This window comes from Tamandua tetradactyla, chromosome 4, assembly GCF_023851605.1.
Source record: "Tamandua tetradactyla isolate mTamTet1 chromosome 4, mTamTet1.pri, whole genome shotgun sequence".
NCBI lineage: Eukaryota > Metazoa > Chordata > Mammalia > Pilosa > Myrmecophagidae > Tamandua > Tamandua tetradactyla.
Window position 1 is genome coordinate 166,206,334 of NC_135330.1, and position 21,555 is coordinate 166,227,888.

Consider the following 21,555-nt stretch of genomic DNA (forward strand, 5'->3'; position numbering starts at 1 on the left):
CTCCAGAAAGCTTTCCCTGACTAACCCCACTCCAGTTTACTTTCTATTTCTCTTGGCCTCTACGAATTCATGGATAAGCTATATGTACTTGGAAGGTATTTGTTTTGTAATTCTGTTGTCATTTATCTATTTTATATTTTATTCTTTATATTTATTCTTTATATATGTTTATATTATGTTTATATTTTATTATATACCTTCTAAGTCCCTGATATTCCTACTTAGCACGTTATTAATAATGTAAATGTATCATTGGTCGTTTAATATCTGCCTCTTCTCCTTTAATGTCTTTCCTGCTAAAATGTAGGCTCTTTTGGCTAATTGTTCATTGTTTTATCCACATAGCCGAGAATAATATAATAGTAAATGCTCAATAATTATTATGATGGCTTTAATATACCATTCAGGATATAAGTAGAATGAAAGTACTCACAAATGCTTGTCACTTTTTGTTTTTTAGATACTATTTTGTCTTAAACCCCTCATACCTTATTACAGTTGAGGTATGAGGTATGAGTCAAATTTGTGTTTGACTGCAAATTGCAGAAAACTTTATGTGGGGTTAAATCAAAGGATGTTCACTGCTATATGTCCAAAAGTAGGAATCCCAGTATTGGTTTGGCAGCTCAACGTTGTCATCAAGAACTTATGTCAACATCTTTCTTTCTAGCCATCAGAAACTCGATGCCTTTCAACCTCAGAAATGGTGTATCATGGCCCAAAGATAGTGACCACATTCTCATAGTTCAGTGTGCAAAGCAGAAGTGGTAACAAAAAACAGGGATGTCTCCTCACTCTTGTTAGAATCCCCAGAAATTGCTTCAGCCCCAACGCTGTTCATATGCCAATGTCAAGAACTGAGTCATGTGCCTCCTTCTGAACTAAGCATGGGCAGAGGGGAGAGTACTGGTATTGAAGACCAATCCCAACTCATTTCTGGGTCTTTTGGCAAGATGAAAAGGAAACAGCAGGATATGCAAGCAACATTGCAGCCACACTTCTGCCACATTAAATGCTCCACATTAAATCTCTTGTTTTCTCAGAACCCTCAAGTTCTTAAGAAGTCTGTCTTTTCCCTATGTTTTAATCATCTATCCTTCTCTCTCGGAAATTTTTTCTTCTTAAAATTATTCTTTTAAAACATTTAAGTGGTTTCTTTCACTGACTGGCTTGTATGCTCAATTTGTGTTGTAATTATTTTTGTCTTCAAAATCACTGAAACTTACCACATTTTCAAAAGCGGAACAAGTTTACCCTGCTCCTTTCTTTCCACTGTTATATTTCTCAACAGTATTAAGAAAATATCTTCTGCTCTCTTTACAATTTCCAGCAGCATTTCACAGGCGTTAAATGTACTTGACTTGTCCTTCCCCTTTATGGATAGTCAGAGACATGCACACTTCAATAAAAGTGATAGGAATCAAGGTTTTATTAGCCAGGAAGTAATGGTCACATTACACACATACTGTACAACTTGTTTATACTAAATTATTTCCATATTTGCTCCTTGCCAGCATCAGGAAGTCCCAGAACACAGTGTATTTCCCACATAATTCCACCTTTTCTAACATATTTCACAGAAGGAAAGAAAGGAGCTGGGTTTCCATGGTAACACAAATGTGACAATTGCTGGTATTTGGGCAGAGGTGAGTGCTCTTTCACACTCAGTGGGAGAGGAGAAATGAAGTTGTTTTTTTGTTTGTTTGTTTTTGTTTTGCCCCTTGGCAATTCACTTCAGAAACTGAAGAGACCCTGCAGTATCAGTGTACAGTGTTAAGTTTTCACTATTACATAGATTTACAACTCTTAGGGAAATTTCAATTTTGTCTTCTCTCAATTATATGCTATCTTTCTCACAAACAATGAATGAAAATGTTTTTATTTCTAAAATCACCCTCAGAATAGATTATATTGGCATAACAATGAACATAATTAAGAGAACAGGAGATAGACACTCATCTCCCACCCATATCAGCAAAATTCTCTAAACACCCTTTCAGCAGCTAACCCTTCAACCAACATTGCACATACAGTCACAAATCAGTATCATTATCCACAGCAGAACAGGTGAGAAAATATGCTGAAAATATATCTGTCATTTTCTTTCATCTCTCAGTGGTTAAAAATCTACCTCCATGACACTGAGAGTGAAATTGAGGTTAGTCTATTTGAGAAACAAATAAACTGTGACTATCCAAAAACCACAACCGTTACACATCTCCTTTTCAAGAAAATCAGCACTGATGAATGATCAGGAGAAATAACCAGGGAAATGCCAAAAAAAAAAAAAAAAAAAAAAGCTCTCCTACTCTCTGTTGTGCGAAGTGGAAAAATAGGGAACCTAGTCACTAACTTTTGTGACAACTTCTATCTGATGAGCTCCAATCCAGAAATATCCAACTCTCTGGAAACCTAGGAGTAATGAATATGTTTGTTTGCTGTGGTTACATTCTGAACCCACAATCCCAATGCAAATTTCTCAAGCCACCGAACCTCTTTTTCTTGCACAGTGAATGGATTTTCGGTTCCACCGTAATACAAAGTTTTACATGGGTTGTAATTATCTATACAAAGAAACTTCGATGCTTTTTGACCCTATTTTTGCTGATTGTGATGGCTCAGATATAAACTCATATCTTGATGCCATGTAATCAAGAAATAATGACTGAGTTACGCTTTATTGTACATTACTTATTCGAAAGCACACCTGCCCTTAATTGTTTTAAACAAAAACTTGGTGTGTGATTCTATAGCAAGATAATGCAAAAATACAAATTATCCATTCCAAACAATAGAGTAGTAGGGCAGTAGGAGGCTGCGAAATCAAGATACATCTTTCTGGTAGTTTATTAATTGACAAAATGTGGTAAGAGAACGTCTGATTTTTAGAGACGCTCGGACCAAAATATTTATATGATGACCTTGTAGGGGAGAGAAATCGGTGGAGAGATCTGCCAGATCAAACATTAGAATTATAGAATTCATTATTCTCAAGAGATGTGAGAGACAGTAATGCGTAAGTGTAGATTAGTTCGAGAAAGACATAATTTAAGGAAGGGAAACCCAATAGCAAGTTATACAAAAATAATCCAAGAATGTTTGGGGATTTAACTCCTTCTAAATTTGAAGTCATGGCTAGGGCAGGGAGTGTAAATAAGCTTTAATGCTAGAGACAGGAAGTATTACACAGATGTTCTAAAAGGTACGTATAGAGCACCAATGTAACTGCTTCGTTATGCCTTCTTAATAACCCGAAAATTTCTCACCCTAAAGACAAAAGTCTGTTTTCCCGACCCATCCCACATCCCTGAGAACCATTTCCATGCCCAGCATTTAAGCAGACTGCCACCGAGGCTATGTTAAAAGCGGAATTCACCCCTCTCGCCTGCAACAAACCTCATTCCTTTGCCAGAATGAGGCACGGCGCCCAGCCCCTGGATCTTTGACCACTCCCAAACCACACCAGCCCCAAGCCTTGTCTCCATACTACCGGCCCTCGGTGGTTAATGTGTCGCTTGTTCTGGTTGGCGCAATCCAAGCCCAGGTCACTCAGCAGTTCACTACTATTGGTTGGCAGACAGTGCGCAGGAGCAAACGCCCAGCCCGGCGAGACTTCGAGGGGTGGGTTGGCTGACGCCGAGACGAATGTTTTTCCCCCATTGGCTGAAGAAGGTCCATCACATGGTATCAGGCAGCTCTCTATTGGCTGTGAGCGGTACCATGGGTCCTAGAGACGTGGTCTGGTTGGCTGGAATGAATCCAGCCTCCTAGATGTTCCAGCTGGCTGTTGCTAAGACGTATCCCTGGTCCTCCTGGCTATTGCACGGGGTTCCGCTCTCCAGGTTTTTCAGACGCCGGTAGCTGACAGGGCGTGGGAAGAGCTCGACTTCAGTCCCGCACCATGAAAGGGCGGGACTAGAGGGAAGGTGGGTGGAGCACGCGACGACGTCACCGGGCGTGGACCCGGCTTCGGTGGTGCCTAGCGGCGGCTGATTAGCCCATCGGGGAGTGGATTGAAGATACTTGTCACCTATACCTCAGTGTACTTACGCTTAAAACAAGGCTTCTATTCGTTATGTTTATACAACCTCAGGCAGAAGGCTGGAGGTTCCTGTCACGTAAAACAAAGCGCCATCTCGTTATGCTTATACAATATAAAGTCAAAGACAGTGACAGAGTGATGTCAGGCAAAGCCCCTCAACCAAAGGGCTCCTCAGACTCTTGCCCATCTCGTCCTGTCACTTTCCTGCCTCAAGGTAAAGCCTCGAAGATGGTATGGCTCTTCCAATATCTTGTCTCCCCAGTAATTTGAGAGTGGGATTCTCTGGTTGACGCTTTTTCTGTCTCAGGCAGACGGACTGGGCATGCTCAGTACACAGGCCTTGGTGTTCGATGGGGTGCCGTGGTAGGGTGTTGCTGAGTGGCCTGGGTGGTGGTTTGCTTAGCCGCGGGCAGAAGCTTCCACGCAGCCCAGAGCCTCCCCGGAGGCGCGAGGCTGGTCGCCTAGACGACTGAGGGGAGGAGGCGGGGATTTGCGGCCCGGCCCCGCCCCGCCCTGGACTGCCGGGCCCCGCCCCCGGTAGGCGCTGCGGCTGGGGCTCGGGCGCGCGCTCTAGCGCCTGGGGAGGCGGCGGCGGCGGCGGCGGGCGGGGAGCTGGGCGTGGAGGCGCGAGGGGCGGGGCGGGCGGCACTGCGGGCCCGCGGTTCGGCAGCTCCCGTGGCTCCTGCTCTCAGCTCGCCCTCTGTTCCTCCCGGCGCCCGCGGGGTCGCGTTGCCGTCCGGCTTGGCCCATGCCCAGGGCCGCCGCTCCCTCAGCTGCCGCCGCCGCCGCCGCCGCCGCCGCCGCCGCCCGGGGAACCGCCGCGGCCGTGAGGTGGGGGCGGCCGTGGGAGGCGGCGGGGCCAGCCGCCGGGGCAGGGTCCGGGGGTGCAGCGCGGCGGGCGTAGGTCTATGTCGCGGGCGGCGGCGGCGGTGGCAGCAATAGCAGCGGCAGCAGAGAGACGATGCGCGAGTACAAAGTGGTGGTGCTGGGCTCGGGCGGGGTAGGCAAATCCGCCCTGACCGTGCAGTTCGTGACCGGCACCTTCATCGAGAAATACGACCCCACCATCGAGGACTTCTACCGCAAGGAGATCGAGGTGGACTCGTCGCCGTCGGTGCTGGAGATCCTGGACACGGCGGGCACCGAGCAGTTCGCGTCCATGCGGGACCTGTACATCAAGAACGGCCAGGGCTTCATCCTCGTCTACAGCCTCGTCAACCAGCAGAGCTTCCAGGACATCAAGCCCATGCGGGACCAGATCATCCGAGTGAAGCGGTGAGTGAGCCGGGCGGGCGCGGCCGCGGGAGCCCCTTCTGAGCCGAGCTGGGGTCCCGCCCGGGCGGCCCCCAAAGGGTCACGGGAGGCTTCGCAGCTGGACTCGCGAGTCATTGTCCCACGGTCAGAAATCCCCCGCGTGTGTCCATGTGTAGGGGGAGCTGTCTAGGGAGATGGCTCTGAGGTTTTATGCGTTATTGTCATCATTATTATTTTGCATCTCAAATTTTAGCGCTTTGTTTCAGAACTTAAAATTGGCCATCCGGTTAACCCAAGGCACAGCTCTTTGTCTCTTGAATAAGGTTAGTAGCGCTCGTACAGAACATCAAGGGAAACAAAGTTTAAAACTTGCAGGGGGAAAAGAGGTGGGTAGGTTTGTGCTGGAAAGAGGGAAGCTGTACAGGATAGGCGAGACATTTTCAAACTGAACCACAAGAAGTCTACTTTTGCAATATTTGACAGCAGGAATTGCACATACATATCTGTAAAAATGTCAAGTGAAGAGCAAAGAGACCTTTCTCATCTCATAATAGGTGTAATGGTGCAAAAGCCTTTTAGAGAATGAACTCTAATTTAGTGGCAAACTTTAAAGACAGATTTACGTATTATTTGAAGACATAACGATTCAGTGGAATTGGAAGAGTTCTAGCATACAGCTGCACAAGTATGCTATTTACTAGTTAAAAGGAATGCAGTTTAACTGTTTAGGGAAATGGTTTTTTATTCCTTTTTTTTTTTTTTTAATCTAGCTGACTTCCCCCCTCAAAAAAAAAAAAGTCTTGCCTGGAAATGAAATACAAGCTGCTTCTTCACATGTGTGACCCAAGTATTAGCTAATTTAAAAGTTAAGGCAAATAAGGCCTTTCTTAATAAAAACACTTTTCTGAAGTATGCATTTTGGAAATATGGCTATTAGCTTAAATGGTTGAAACTGCTGGGTTTCTCTAAAGTTGATTGAATACTTTTTTTTCCCTATAATTTTAAGCCTTTGAAATGTAATATCTTCAGAGTTTTAGCAGTTTTTTTCTAGTTTCTATTTAATTCACATTACTGCTTTCTCTGGTTGTTATTACTTCTTCTTTGCTGGTAATTTTGCAGATTTAGTGTCACTTTTTTTCCCTACCTCATCTACTGTAGCCATAAATTTGAAGAGGTACAGTGAAAAGACAGCTTTAAGTTTACCATAAACACAATCTTATTATAAACCTATTTGAATCTACTAATTTTTAAAAAGTAATGACCGAGTCATGTGTACTCAGGGGATGCTCAAAAATACTTTCCTGATGGCGGTTTTTTAATGCAACATATGAGGTCCAAGGAGAGGCCCTCTCCCCCTGGCTCCCTTAACTGATTGGGTATATACTTTAATAGCTAAACTAAAATTTTGTATGTTATTTCTTGAGTTAAATTTACAGCAAGAATAAAGTAAATATTTTCACGCCCTCTTGCTCTTTTAAGATCTATTAATTTGATTAGCTTTTTACTTCAACAGTCTTACTTACTTTTTATTTCTACAGTCTTATTTACTTAAATTGTTTGTTGATGGTTAACAGATGGCAATTTTGGTATTAAACTGAGTATGTATATGACATTTAAGGGTCTGCATTCAAGAGACTCAAATGCTAAATTTCTCTCTACCCCCAACATCACTGAATTAAAAAAAAAATCTACAGAACATGGTAGTCTAATACATTGCCACATGACAGTCTTTAGCCAAATACATACATCAAATAATAATATAAATAAATGCCCCAACTGCCCCATCCTTCACATTTAAATATAAACATAAGGATGCGTACATACATTCAAAAAGTCACATACTCAGGGTAAACTTCGTGACACAAGCCTAGGGGAGAGAATATGGTATGCAAGATATCATTGGATAGTATAGTTCACAAAATTTTGTAGTTTATTATCTTTAGTACAAATTACTTTTCTCTGTATATAATAAATGTTAGTTTAAAACTGGTGTTCTAGAACATTTTCTTGCTTTGTGGCCCAGGGAAAACAAAATTAGAGTAAAATCCTACTTATCTGGATGTTGTTTTACCCATTCGTTTCAGTTTGTAACTTAAAAAGACAATGACCAGCCAAAATAGTGTTCGTAAACTCTTTTCACTGGAATTCAACTATTTTATCCCCAATACTTGGACCCTTACATCTATGACCTGTTATTTTATCCTACCCTAACCTCATCATCTGGCTTCCCAACCTATATAGCATATTATAAATAAATTAAAATTGAAAGGGAGATAGGATCTATGTTTATTATATGCAATTTAATATACATGTATAATGCATATATTATGTTAAAGCAGGGACTCAATGTACTTGTTCTCTGATTCTTCCTACCACTTTAAGTGAATAAAACATGGTTTTCAAGTAAATGCATTTTCAGCTGCTTTGGGGACCAATTTATAAATTAACCAGATATTGTTGGAGTTATCCAATAATTATTCTCTCCCCTCTGCCTCTTGTGTGTCTGGTAGCTGCTTTAAATATAATATACACATGTAAAGTTGTTTTGTGAAATTTGGTATGTCCATAATGCAGGATTAACTGAAGTGCAGAGAGATTTGGTATCTTAGTCAAGACCATTCAGTGGTAGAGAAGAGGTTTAAATCTGTGTGGAACAGTAGGCCCTCTTCTTCTACATCACACAGCCTTTCAGCTTGGTGTTTAATGACAAACACAACATCCAGCTTTTGGTTCAGGGCAGCACTATTCAGTAGAAGTATTAGGTAAGCCACATATATAATTTTAAATTTTAGGAAAAGAGAACTGATCAAACAAGTTCTTTAAATGTATTTTATTCATCCCACTATATATCAAAAATATTGTCATTTCAACATGTAATCAATATTAAAACAATTTTGAATGAGATATTTTACTTTATTTTTGTGCTGTCTTTGAATTTTAATACGTTTTCTAGACTTAACAGCATGTATCAGTTCAGACTGGCCACATTTAAAGTGCTCAACAGCCACATGTGGCAAGAGGCGACCGTACTGGACAGCTCAGGTCTATAGTGTATGTATTTTTGGAAAATGCTTGTTTGATTCTTTTTCAGCCTCAGTTTCCTTATCTGTGAAATGGAGAATAAGAGGTGCCTCTAACAGCTCTTAGGATTAAATGAGATGATGTATTTAAAGTGTTCTGGTACACAGAAAATGTTCAAAAAATTCTGGGTGTCATTCTTACTTTTATTAATAATAGTAACTTCAGCATCTTACCTGGCTTAAATTTTATCCTTGATATAAATAAAATTTTAGAGGAAATAAATCAGTAATTGTGATTCGAAATTTAATAACTAATGTTGAAAGGATGAGACTAAAAACAATTAGGATTAAAATAATCCTTGGAAAAATGTTGTTAATATTCTCTCAAAATGTTTTCCTTTATTATACTATGTTTTATGGGTAAGGGCAGAAGAATGAATAGTTAACATTAATTAAACAGAGCACTATAGCATGACTAAACAGTGAAATGAAACTTGTTATTGGATTATTTGAATTTTTTTACTTTTTATATAAACACACTCTCAACTCTCTTAAGTATTTATCAGTCTACAAACATATGTATACAGGTATACCCTCTTGACAAAGCCAAGTTGACCAACAAGAAATGGCTATACTCACAAGTTTGACTTTTTTACGTTACTTTTGGTAATGTCCCACACCGCAAGAAGAGTCATGGGGATACAGAAAATGTCTCAATTGAAATAGAACCAGAATTCTTTAATTACTTCTCTCATTTCTCCCCAGGTAAGCTATGGTTCCAACTTCAGGTATCTTGGAATATAATATGAAAAGCCTATTGGATATAGCCATAATCCCCAACATGACCTTATGAGGCCCAGCACACCCTGGTACCTTTCCAGTTTCCCCTTTTGCAATGTCTCCTCATTCATCACGCTCCAGCACTTAGACCTGCTTTTAATTCTTTGAAAGTGTTTCTCCCTTCTGCCTGTAGAGCTCTTCTCCCTTTTGCAGAATTAATTTTTGCTCATTCTTTCATCCATGCTTAAAAGGGCCCCCAAGCCCCTTAGGAAAGCCTTCCCAAACTAGATTAACATCACACCTCACCCCTTCCCTCAACCACCTATACTTTGTACTTTAGCCATGTCAACAGCACCCTGTACTTTCCTCTTTTTTTGTAGCACTCATCAAAACTTATTTGTTTGATGACTTATGTGCAATCTGTTTTTTTTCTCACTAAACTCCAAGTCCAGATGACTAGCATAGCTCCTGGTATATAGGAAACAATCAAGAAAAATAACTTGAAAAAACAAGCGTTCAGAAAGAAGTATGTTTCTTTTCCTTGGGTCTCAGTTTCCCCAAACATTTTAATTTTATAAATAGAAAAGACTTTTTTTTAAGTTTACTTTGCAGAATGAATAGATGATCTTCTTTCAGCTCAAACATGCTGGGAAAGCACTTTTATTTGGGGCAGTAAGAGAAGAGGTAAAGTTTAATATGAACCTTAGAGAATTTGGAGCATGTTATATTCCAAATGGAGAAAATGGTATGGAAAATGCATATAATATGTTTATTGGGTGTTAAATAGAACAGATTGGCTAAGGTAAGAATATACACAGAAATGTGAGAAGAGGTAAGGCTAAAAAATGTACAGCCAAGTTATAGTAAGTTAAAGACCTTGGACTTGATTCTGTAGTCTTGGAACATGATCAAAATTGTTATGGAAGGAGTAATATGGTGGTAATATGATAGATGGCTTAGTAGTAATAAACCGTAATCAGGAAGAAAAGTTTTAAAATATTTTGATAATCTACTTTCTGTCTTGAAGTATGAAGATTCTGAATTAGCATGGTGTCTGTAGAAATAGAGGGTAAGTATGGAAGCAAATGATGTTGTAAAGAATGAACCAAACTTACTGGTGGAGGGAGAGGAAAGAGACTAAAGAAACGTTGACATTTTGAATATGAGTGATTAGGATTATGAAAGAAGAGCTGGGGAAGATTATTAGAAGATTTCAGTAAAAACTGAAAGGGGGCTTATTTGTGGATTTGAAGACTCAGGATCACCTGCCTCGTTCAGATTTGGAGAGTAGGTGAAGCCTACTTACTATGGTACAGAGAGATAGAAATGAATGGTTATAGCCAAGGATGAAACTTGAGACTCATGAAATGTATGGAGGAGACCTCATGGAATGCACTAGACTAAAAGGCATAGGGTGTTATAGGACTGGGGACAGAGAATGGAGAGATGGTTGATTTGGGCATCCAAAGTGAATAAGCTATATTTTTTTGTTATCATTAATGTTTCTGTATCATTTGAGTGACCATTTTCAAGTGACCCAGCTGTTTGTTTGCACTTTTTCCCCCTCATAACAAGTAGCCATAAAAACTCCAAAATAGAGGCAAATTGCTAATTGCCACACAAAGATCTTTGATCCATGACAGAGTGAGGCCATAGAGCTAAAACCAAGGAATACCTCAAATGATGTTTGTCCAACTAAGTGAAACTTTCAGAGCTCTGTATTTTGGTTTGGTAAAACTTCCAGAATGCAATTTTAACAATGGGGATTTATTAGTTTACAAATTTACAGTTCTAAGGCTACGAAAATGTCTTGATTAAGGCATCAACAGTCTTCTTTGAAGCTGGTTACCGCAAGCTTGAGCTTCTCTCTGTTAGATAGAGATAGCAAGGCACATGGCAAAGTCTGTTCCTTCTCTCCCTGGTTTCATTGCTTCAGCTTCTGGCTATTAGTAACCTCCTATCAGCTTCTCTGGGGCTTTTCTCTGTAAGCTTCTCTTAATTTCATCTCTTCGTTTCTGTATGTGTTTTATCTGCTTATAAAGGACTCAAGTAAGTGGATTAAGTCCATTCAAGGTGGGTCACATCTCAATGGAAATAACCTAATCAAAAGGTCCCACCCACAACAGGTCTGCACCTATAGGAATGGATGAAAGAACATGGCCTTTTCTGGGATACATAACAGCTTCAAAGTACCATACTCTGCTACCATTCCTTCCTCCACAAACATCGCCTTCCCCAGTTTGATACCTGCACTAACTAAATTGTAATCCAAAACTGGGCCTCCAAGCTACACAGCTTAATATCCATGAGCTATTTTTTTATAGCCCAAGATTTTTTCTAACATGGAAACTTTTGTTTTTATTGCATTGTAAAATTAGAACATCACAGTATAGTAGTTTTGTTTCAGCCATCCCAGGATTGGCATCCCAAATTGAGAGATGCAAATCTAGGTGTGTTGTCTAGTTAAAATTTGTTGGTAATTATATCAATAAAGTCTGTAATCAGAGGAATTAAATTATAATAATATTTCTTTTTAAAGCGGTGGTAATAATTCAGACAGCCAACCAACCATTCTGCTGCACACAGACAAAGACATTAACTATCTTGCATATTGGTAAATCCTCTGAAGAGAACTTATGGATGATTTGAAAGGGCACATTCCAAACCACTGAATGAGAAATATTCAGGCCACCAAGCAAGTGAATGATGTTGACTTTCCTGAACCTACCCTTCAGGAATAAAAGAAATTGGATAATTAAATAAAGATAAACATTAAGGAGACGGTGGGGGAGATAATAAAATGTCTCTAGATGATGCAACCAACAGGAAGAGCCAAACAAGTTGGAATCTTTGTGTTTGCTATAGTTTTCCAGTAGCAATACACTTGAGCGAATTAATTTCTGCACACAATCTTCCAGAAAATTATATATGCTGCATTAAAATGTGTATATATTTCTGAGCAAAGTTATTTACATAAAACCATATATATTATATACTTAGTTTAAGGGATCATTTTCAAGTGTTTTATTTTAAACACTTTTCCTTTTAGCCATTATCTTTTCGCTCTTAAGCCCCACCCAGGGAAGGATGTGTGATTCCGCTCTAAGGTTTCCTTTGCTTCTTTTCTGACATTTTCCTGTTACTTGTTTCTTTCCATCTGTTCTTAACCTACTGGTTTCTTACATACTTTTGTAGTTCAGACCTTTGACATAAAAAGTGTTCTAAGTAAATTTTTTTGGAAAAAATATTTGAGTTTGAATACTGAAGCAGCCTTACAAACAACACGTAAAACTGATGGAGACAGAATGGGTGGAAAAGTAAAAATGTTAGAAAGACTGTTTCTCTAGGAAGTTTATCATGAAATCATAATGGTATGCAGAAATATGCCATTTATTATATATATGTATTTGTCTTTTTATTTATTGTTAGCTTGGACAGTTGTGGCTCATTCGTTAAAAACCATCAGCCTGAAAGAACAGTTATGTTCTAAAGATGTCTTTATGCTTTACCAGATCAAACTGAGTCTTTTGTAAAATGACATCAATAAAATAATATTATAATTTTAGATATCTGCATTTCAATAAGATGTGTACATAAAATACAAAGTTATTGGTAAAGTTTAAGGTTATCAAAAGATCTGAAATATCCTATTTGAAAATTCCACTTCATATTCCTTAAAGATTGAAACGTTTTTGGAAACATGGAACCTAAAATACCCAACTGTTTCTCCTTTTTTACTTTGTAGCAAAACTCTAATATAAAACAAACACCAACATTAGCCTGGTTTTTTATAAATTGCAATTTAAATTAAGAGCACTACTATGAAATAAGGTATTTTAAGCATCTGAGTCAGAATAAGGTTATTGGGTATCTGATCACGTATCAACAGTACATTATATTCCCCAAGGTTTGAGACATCCAGTAACAAATCAACATTGGAAGTCAGGAAGTTTGATAGATTTAGTTAGGTAACACTAATTAAGCTTGTCGGAAATGTACTTCTAATCATATATTGCTGAAAACCTATAAAGATGTTGGCTGTAGATGGTGCTAATATGTTTTTGTGATTCACAAGGAATTGTGATGATTTTTAGCAAAACATTTAAATATAAAAATATTTTATTAGAAGTATTCATACTGTTATTAAGCATTTGTTGAAAATTATTTTTCTTTAAAATAAAAAGTTAGTAACAATCATAGACCTTTTTTATGAATCCTAAAAACCATGAGTGGGCTGAATTTACCTTTAACAGTCTTTATGGCTAGTTATAAATGTAACATATTTAGTAAATTGAATCCAGAAAAGGTTGTGTCTGTCTTCTTATAAAAATCATCATTATCAACATAAAATAATATGGCTCAAGCCACCTCATTTTGTACAGCATTGCCCTAGGCATTATGCAGAATAAGTACAAGAGTCTATCTCTGTCCTTCTGGTATGCTAAAATGTACTACAAATGGATATATATTTGACAGCATTGAGTTAATTATATACATGCATGTGTGTATGTATGTAGAGAGAGAAACACAATTTTTAAAATAATTTGATTTCTAAATTTCAAACATCCTTCCACAAGAAAACATTGGTTTACGAGGCCATCTTTCCAAGGAATTTTTATGAATTCTAACTCATTAGAGACAGTCAGAAATTTATCTGTAAGTCTAGCAGTGATGGCAATTATCTATTTATTTTGGTATATTTAGTACATTTTTATCCTCCCTGGAAGTGAAACCTTATTTTTATTTGGTTGCAGAATGGTTTGAGCCGGAATTACTGGTTTAGAAAACATTAGAAAAATAAATTGTTTTATGGCAAATTGAGAGGAAATAACAAATAGATTAGTACATATCCAGGAAAGATAGGTGGGTGACTAGCTAGAGATAATAGGTTAGACTATGCCATCAGGGATAGTCTAATATACATTAAGTAATGGAAAATAAGCTTTATCTTCATTTTTTTGTTGTTTTTACATCAGCACAACTAAAAATATGCTAACATAATATACATATATATGTTGTGTACTGAAGGACTAGATGCCCATTGTTAAGAGAAATACGTATATACATAAGTACATATTTACATCTATACATACATACATACTTGAAAGCAAACTAGAAATTATTATTAAAAATTTTTTTTTGAGGAGTGGAAAATGAGAAAAGGATTTCTCAGTGGTTAATTCAGTTTATGCATAATACTAAATGACACACAAGACTTTTTTCAGTCATCTGCATTTAGGAGCAGTAATGTTTGCATAAACCCCATTTCTTCCTCTGAAATGGCTGTCAACCCTTCCTGGAGTCCTGTTACCTTTCTAAGGAAGGGTATAAACAGAGTATTAATTTTGTTAGATGTACCTGCTGCCTAGAATGCTGCGTAGAAAGGCTCCTCCAGCTGAGTGTGGGCTCAGTGGAAAATGCTGTCATGATCCGCTAGCAGTATTTACCCTGAGAGAGGCAACAAGGGATGTTTTTCCCATCCCTTCCTAACAAATCAGTACCTTAATTATGATAGGATGCCTCCCAGAGGCTTATGCATTTTAAAAGGCTGTTCTTGATGACAGAAAATGTCTATTCCTAAGGCTACCCTGAGCATATTTTTTGGTTTTATTGAACGAAATACATGTACATATATGTAGGTGGGGAATATTTGGGGGAAGGAGATTCATTCTACTGCTCCCATCAGTACCTTCTACTAAAATAACAAATCCTGAAGTTTTTTTTAATAGGTTATGCTGATTGACTTCTAACATACCCCACTCTCCACTCTCCCTCTCTCCATATATATATATATATATTTTTCCCCCCCCTTTGAATTAGTACAACTGCTTGCTCTGTTCCCTTTTCTGCAACAGTAACCGTATGTCTCTGTTTACCTGGAGCAGTTTATGCCTGTTGCCCTGGCATATTTATTTACAGCATGCCCTTTGCATCTCATAAGTGCCTCAGTTTGGGCAGTAAATTATATGGTCAGCTGTTTTTAGAATCATAATGATTTGAATTACATTTTATATATATTTTTGTGGCATCCAGTCTATAGAAACAGTCTCTTTGACCTGGTCAGTATCTTTTTGTATACTTTGTTAATTTGGGTAAACAAATTCTTATGGACTGGAAATTTTGCTAGTTTAGCAGTATTTTAAAAGATAACATCTTTTTTGATAAGTGTGGTTGATTACAGACGGCTGCAGTTTCTTTGCATTCCTCCCATGGAGAAGTAGGATGTTTCCCCTCCCCTTGAATCTGGTCTGGCTTGTGACTCCTTTAATCAGAAGAGGGAAAGGGAGCTACCATGCCATCCATTCCCACCGAGGTACTAGGACTATAGGTGAAGCTATCTTTGAGCCTCCAGTCCAGCCCTACCACTAACTAACTATATCACTGAATGACCCCAGTCAAATACTTTGTAGAGCAAAAGAATCACCCAACTGAGCTATGCCCAAATTCTTGACCTACAACATCAAGAGATATAATAATACGGTTTTTTTTTTTAAGCCATTAAGTTTTGGAATAGTTTTTTGAGCCACAGTAATTACTTGGAACAAAAATACATTTTTAGATAAACATGACATTATTTTGAAACTTATTTTGGTGAAATAATACTATTAATCCTTTGGATTTGTTTGTAAAGAGCTCTAAAAATACTTATTGAAGATTTATGTTTTATATATATTTCTATGATTAAAAAAGACAAAGAGATAACGACAGATGCAATACATGATACTAGATAGACAAAAAAATGGAATATAGAAAGTAAGCTTTATATCAACCTTAAATTTCTTGAACTTGATAACTACTTAGGATGATTACATAAGTGAATATTCTTGTTCGTGGGAAATGTACATGGAAGTATTATGTGTTCGAGGAGTACGATGTGTGCAACCTGTTCTCAGATGTTCAGCAGATAGATGGATAGATAGATAGATAGATAGTTGATGGATGGATGAATGGATGAATAGATAGATAAAGACAAAGGTGGCAAAATGTTAAAATTGGTGGATTGGGGTATCTGGTGGGATAGGGATATAGTGGAGTTCTCTGTATGGGTTTTGTATGATTTTTGCAATTTTCCCATAAGTTTGAAATTACTTCAAATAAGAAGTTAAAAAAAAATTTACTGAAGATTGAATGACTATGAATGAAAGTATCTTAACTCTTAAAAAGTGACAAATTGATGCAAGCACCTACCAACTGCCTTTGGAATTTATCTTTACTGTGCCATTTTAAAGCTCCTGCCCACACAAGACTAATTACCCTTTAATGATCACATTTAAGTTTATTAAGAATATAACAGCTAAGTAGAAAATCTCAGTATTGTCAATTCTTATTATTTGCAGATTCTGTATTTTCAAATTTGCCTACTTGCTAAAATTTGTTTGAAACACAAAAAAAATTAATACTTGGTGACAGTTTCCTGGTCATTCAAGGACATGAACAGAGTGGCAGAAAATTTGAGTCACCCAAAGCATACATTCCCAGTTGATGTCAAACAAGGTGGCACACTTTGCCTTATTGTTTCAGTTCTCACACTGAAAACAATTGTCCTTATCACACTGTATTTACTGCCACATTTTTCACATTCTCCTGCTTTTTGTTGGTGATTTCCCTTTTTAAAAGTGTAGTGCTGAAGTGCTGTCTAGTGTTTCTAAGCTCAAAAAGGCTGTGAAATCACAGCCTTTCAGAGAAAATACATGGGTTTGATAAGCTTTCTTCAGGCATGAGTTATATAATGCTTTTGGCTATGAGGTCATTGTTAATGAATCAATAATATATATTAAGTAAGGTGTTTTAAACAGAAACACACACATAAAACAAGATTATATATTGACTGATTAATGAAATGTTGTGACCAGACTCGAATCCTTCACTTCCCCTAGGAGCAATAGTTTGGTATTCACTAATTCATTATTCGTGTTGACTTTATTGAACATAACTACTAAAGCGTATGAGAGTCGATTGTGTGTTTGTATGTACCCTTTGCAATTGTTCTAAATAGTCTGTACTGCCTCTTCCCCCTTCTCTCTATCCACAATGCATTATTGTTTATAAAAGTAGTTGACATATACCATCTAATTTATGTTAAGAAAAAAAATGTTCTTTCATATACTTGATGGTACTCTGCTTCAATTTTAATAATACATTACGTAGCACAATGCCTGACATATCGAAAGCACAGTAACTGTTTGTTGAATTCATGAATAAATGTCCCTTCTGGTCATTACATTCTGTGCTTTGAACATTTTCCCCCCAAGTCTCTAGAGACTCCTTATACCTCAAATCCATTTAAGCATTTCATTATCTGATACAAGGCATGATAAAGAATACAAAATAAAATGTTTTAGGTAGTTTACATTCAAAAATGCTTTTCAGCCTGGTGACCACGGAAATGTTTGCTTTGTTCTCAGAACCATTTTCATTACTCACATACTGTAAACAAATGTGCAAATCATCACTACATTAATGTATTCTACTTTATATGCTTATAAGTATCCAGAACTGATTCTAGTACTGGGGATACAGCTACATATAAAACCTTCATGGCCCTTGCCTTCCTCAAGTCCCAGGTTGAACTTCAAAGGAAGCAGTTGGTTTAAGGCTGGCATGAGACTTTTAACTCAGGACTGTTAATTCTATTCAGAGATTTTTCTTTTTTCCCTTTTTCTTTTTGTTGCCTCCACTGCCGTAACAGTGGCTCATATTTAGTGATTTGACTTAGTAGCAAGAAGATGAATAGGATAAGAAAGATACTTCTGCTGTTTGGAGAAGATGGGGAACTGTAAGCCTATGATGTTAAAGGGAATAGTATCTATCCTGTTTTTCTCAAATCTTTTCTACAAGGGTTGATGGTCTTCAGACTGGATAGTTAGATTCGGTCATCATTACCAGAGGATTGAAGCCAGAAGCAGGAGGTAAAATACCAAGAAACAAGTTTTGCACATTTTTGCAGCTGTATCAGCATAAATAAGATTCTAGATGGTTTGAAAGAACTTAGGAAAGAATAATTAAATGTATGTAGTAATTTACAGTATACCTAATACTTTCATAGGTAATTCATGTAAACTGCTTGGCATAATGTCTGGCATATATTAGGCCCTCTACAGATGTGTTAACTATTATTAATAAAATTATCAACATCATTTTCCTTAATATGATAATAACTATTATTAATCTATCCATATACATTTGAAAGGTAACATGACATATACAAGGAAGAAGAGTTAAGACTCAACTATATGTCCTCTGATTTCAAACTCATTTTTCTCTTCCTTGCAGTGCACTCCATCTTGATTTTATCCAGTGATCAAATTGTTGTTGGCCTTGATTTCTAATAGGGATAGTCTTTGTGTCCTGGTCATTGGAGAGCTATCACCTTTTTATAGGAGGAAGAAAGGAGTGTGTAGAGGCAATGTTTTAAGATGATTGTTGGAGAAGTGGCATATAGGATAGAATACAGGTGTGGGAGATTCCTGACAGCCTAAGGAGACTTAAAATAGCTTAGGTATGAGTTTGTTTGGAAATGAAAGAGTTTTTCTAGTAGAAATGAAAAATGAAGGGACAGATTTTCTCTTACCCAGTCATTCTTGCTGTGGCCATCCCCTGTAATCACTGCTTACTAGACTTGTCGTTTCAACCTCTCATCCCGTATCTGATAACTGTTAGAAATTTTTTGCTTAACACCCGTTCTTCCTTGAGCCTACAGTGATCTCTTAGAACTATCTGTTTCTAACTTCTTTTATTTCATTGTTGGCTTGAACCCTGTATCTGAAACTCGTCGTTCTCCATAGGCTGCTGTTGGGCAGTATGATCTATGCCAATAATGATAGTTTCCTTTCTGCATTGTACGTTTGTTTTATTTTACCTTTTTTATCTGCCACTTGTTCCTTCTGGTTTGAATGAAAAGACCTTTTTAATAGATGGTACCAATCAATCTTATGCCAGTTAAAGCAACCAGTTATAGCATGTCGTGTATAATCTCTGTACTCCCAACTTCTAATTTGTTTATTGCTGGAGAGAAGAAATGCTAATTTTGGTGGTCTAATAACCTGAGCTTTCTAGAATGCTGGATTACAGAGATTCAGCTTTTTAAAATATTTGCATTATTTGCTGCTATTTGCACTTATTGAATTGACAGTTGAAATGTTTCAAGATCATTAAAGTAGTAGAAAAATATCCCAGGATAAATACTCTTCTGTTCATAATTTAAAAATTTCTAGAAAGTGTTAGTTTTGAAACATCTTTAAATCTTTGAAACATCTTTAAATCTTCTCCATTCAGACATAGCTGTAAAAAAGTAGTTTTAATTAAACTGTAATTAAATTCTGTTAACTGTGTACTAGATGCATATTAATTCTTCATTCATAAACATTTTTGTCAAGGATTCTGAAAGAAAGGAATATTGGGACAATATATCCTGTAATTTAATCTGGACGTAAATCTAAGTAATGAATAATTTGCATATTCCAGAGCCATTGCCTTAGTGTAGTCTTTTCAAGTACAATAGATGGATTGTTTTTTATGCACAGGTTTCCGATTTCAATACTCACTAAAATAAAATGCATGTTTAACATCTAAATACCTTTTGTCTTTGATAGAAGAAAGCTGGGTATTCTTCGTATATATGCCCAAGCTTGAATTTTCCCTGCTATTTAAGTTATGTAAGAAGAAGCATGCTTTATTGACTGACTTTCAAAATGACATATTTTTTATTTGGTGATGGAATGTAGGTTAAAATGTAAGTTGGACACACTAAAGTATCAAAAATAGTCTCAGAACTGCTTTTCTTTGCCTTATTTTGGATATCTTGCACATTAGGCTTTTAAAAAAAGATGAACCGATTTATTTAGATAATTTTTGCATTTGGTTTCTAAATGGCAAAGTTTAGGCTTCTACTTGGGAGCTCTTCCTTACAAATAACATAATTATTGTAAGGATAATAAAGATAATTCAGGTGAATAGTCTCTTCTTTCTTATAAAAAGGCAGATTAAATGTAGTCACTACATTTTCTCTTTTTTACATAGATTTTTGAAGAACTGAGGCATCTTGATGTGCCTAAAAAGAATTGAAGTCAGAGGGATGCAATTTTTCGATCTCATAGTCGTAGTGAAGAAAATGTTAGGATTATTATCATTTTTATTTCCAGTAACATACCCTTTAATGTTAGTGTTCCTTATGCTTTCTGTTTTCAGCCAGAAGTCATTTTTTACGTCTGTCAAATAGCATAAGACTTGGACAGAAATTTAAAATTGAGTAACAGTATTTAGCCAAGTAATAAACTGATTGATTTAATCATGCTCACAAACACCATGATCAGCATGCATGTGCATGCAGTATCTCAAAGGTTATTTTACTATTCCTGTTTTAAAAGGAAATTGTTTATATAATTACCTCATTTATTAACTTTTATAACTTTTGTGCAAAGTGCACAAATCTTATATATACAGCCATATGCAAAGAGATCCCAGATAAAGATTGTAGGACAGATATTTCAAGCCACGCAAACAGCTCCCTCATGCTTCATCACAGTCATGTCCATAATCAAAGATTAACTTTACCTAGTACTGAACTCCTGCCTTCTGTCATTCAGCATCCTCTTTGTGGGATTCATCCATGTTGATGTATAAAGTAGTAGTTAATTCTTTTTCATTGATGTGCGGTATTTCCCTTGTGTGAATATACCATAATTTTATAGTCTAATCCACTGTTGATGGGCGTTTGTATAGTTTCTGCTTTGGGACTATTATGAATATTGCTGCTGTGGACATTCTAGAGCATATTTTTGTGAATATCCATGTACTTGTCTCCGGATGTATACTTGTGAGTAGAATTAATGGGTAATCAAGTATACAGTATACATATGTTCATCATTAGTAAATATTGCCAAATGATTTTCCAGAGTAGTACTTATCTGTGTTTCTATGAACAAGAGTTCCAGCTGTTTCACATCCTGTTTCACGCTTAGTAGTGCCTTTTATATTTAGCCATTCTCTTAGGATTCTAGTGATATCTCATTGTTATTTTAATTTTTGTTTCCCTGATGTACAGTGATGTTTCAGCACCTTTTTCATGTGCCTAATGGCCATTTGGTTTTCTATTGAAAAATGTTCATTCTTTTGTCCATTTTAAAAATTAAATCATCTTTTTTGTTATGACTTGTAAAAGTACATTCTGGATACATATCTTTTGTCAGTTATATATATTGCAGATATGTTTTCACAATGCCTTTTGCTGTTTTACTCTCAATAGTTTCTTTTTCTTTTTAACATTTTTTATTGTGAAATATACCATATATACAAAAAAGCAATAAATTTAAAGTACATTTAACTAATAGTTATAAAACAAATTCCAAAGACTACAAAGAAATATCAATATATAGATTCAGGGCGGGCCATGGTGGCTCAGCAGGCAGGAATGTTTGTCTGCAATGCCAGAGGACCCGGGTTCGATTGCCGGTGCCTGCC

General features: G+C 37.1%; 1 protein-coding gene across 2 annotated transcripts in view; it reads left to right on the forward strand.

Moving 5' to 3' along the window:
• The first annotated feature begins 4,943 nt into the window (after window positions 1–4,943).
• Window positions 4,944–21,555, forward strand: part of RAP2A (RAP2A, member of RAS oncogene family) — a 37,428-nt gene continuing 20,816 nt past the window's right edge. Inside the window, exons 1-2 of one of the 2 annotated variants that reach the window (XM_077158553.1) lie at window positions 4,944–5,317; window positions 5,550–5,967. In XM_077158553.1, the coding sequence (XP_077014668.1) occupies window positions 5,004–5,317; window positions 5,550–5,745 (510 nt within the window). In that variant the 5' untranslated portion in view covers window positions 4,944–5,003 and the 3' untranslated portion in view covers window positions 5,746–5,967. Of the gene's footprint in view, window positions 5,318–5,549; window positions 5,968–21,555 lie in introns of those variants that run through there. The other variant, XM_077158552.1, reaches the window with a different exon arrangement.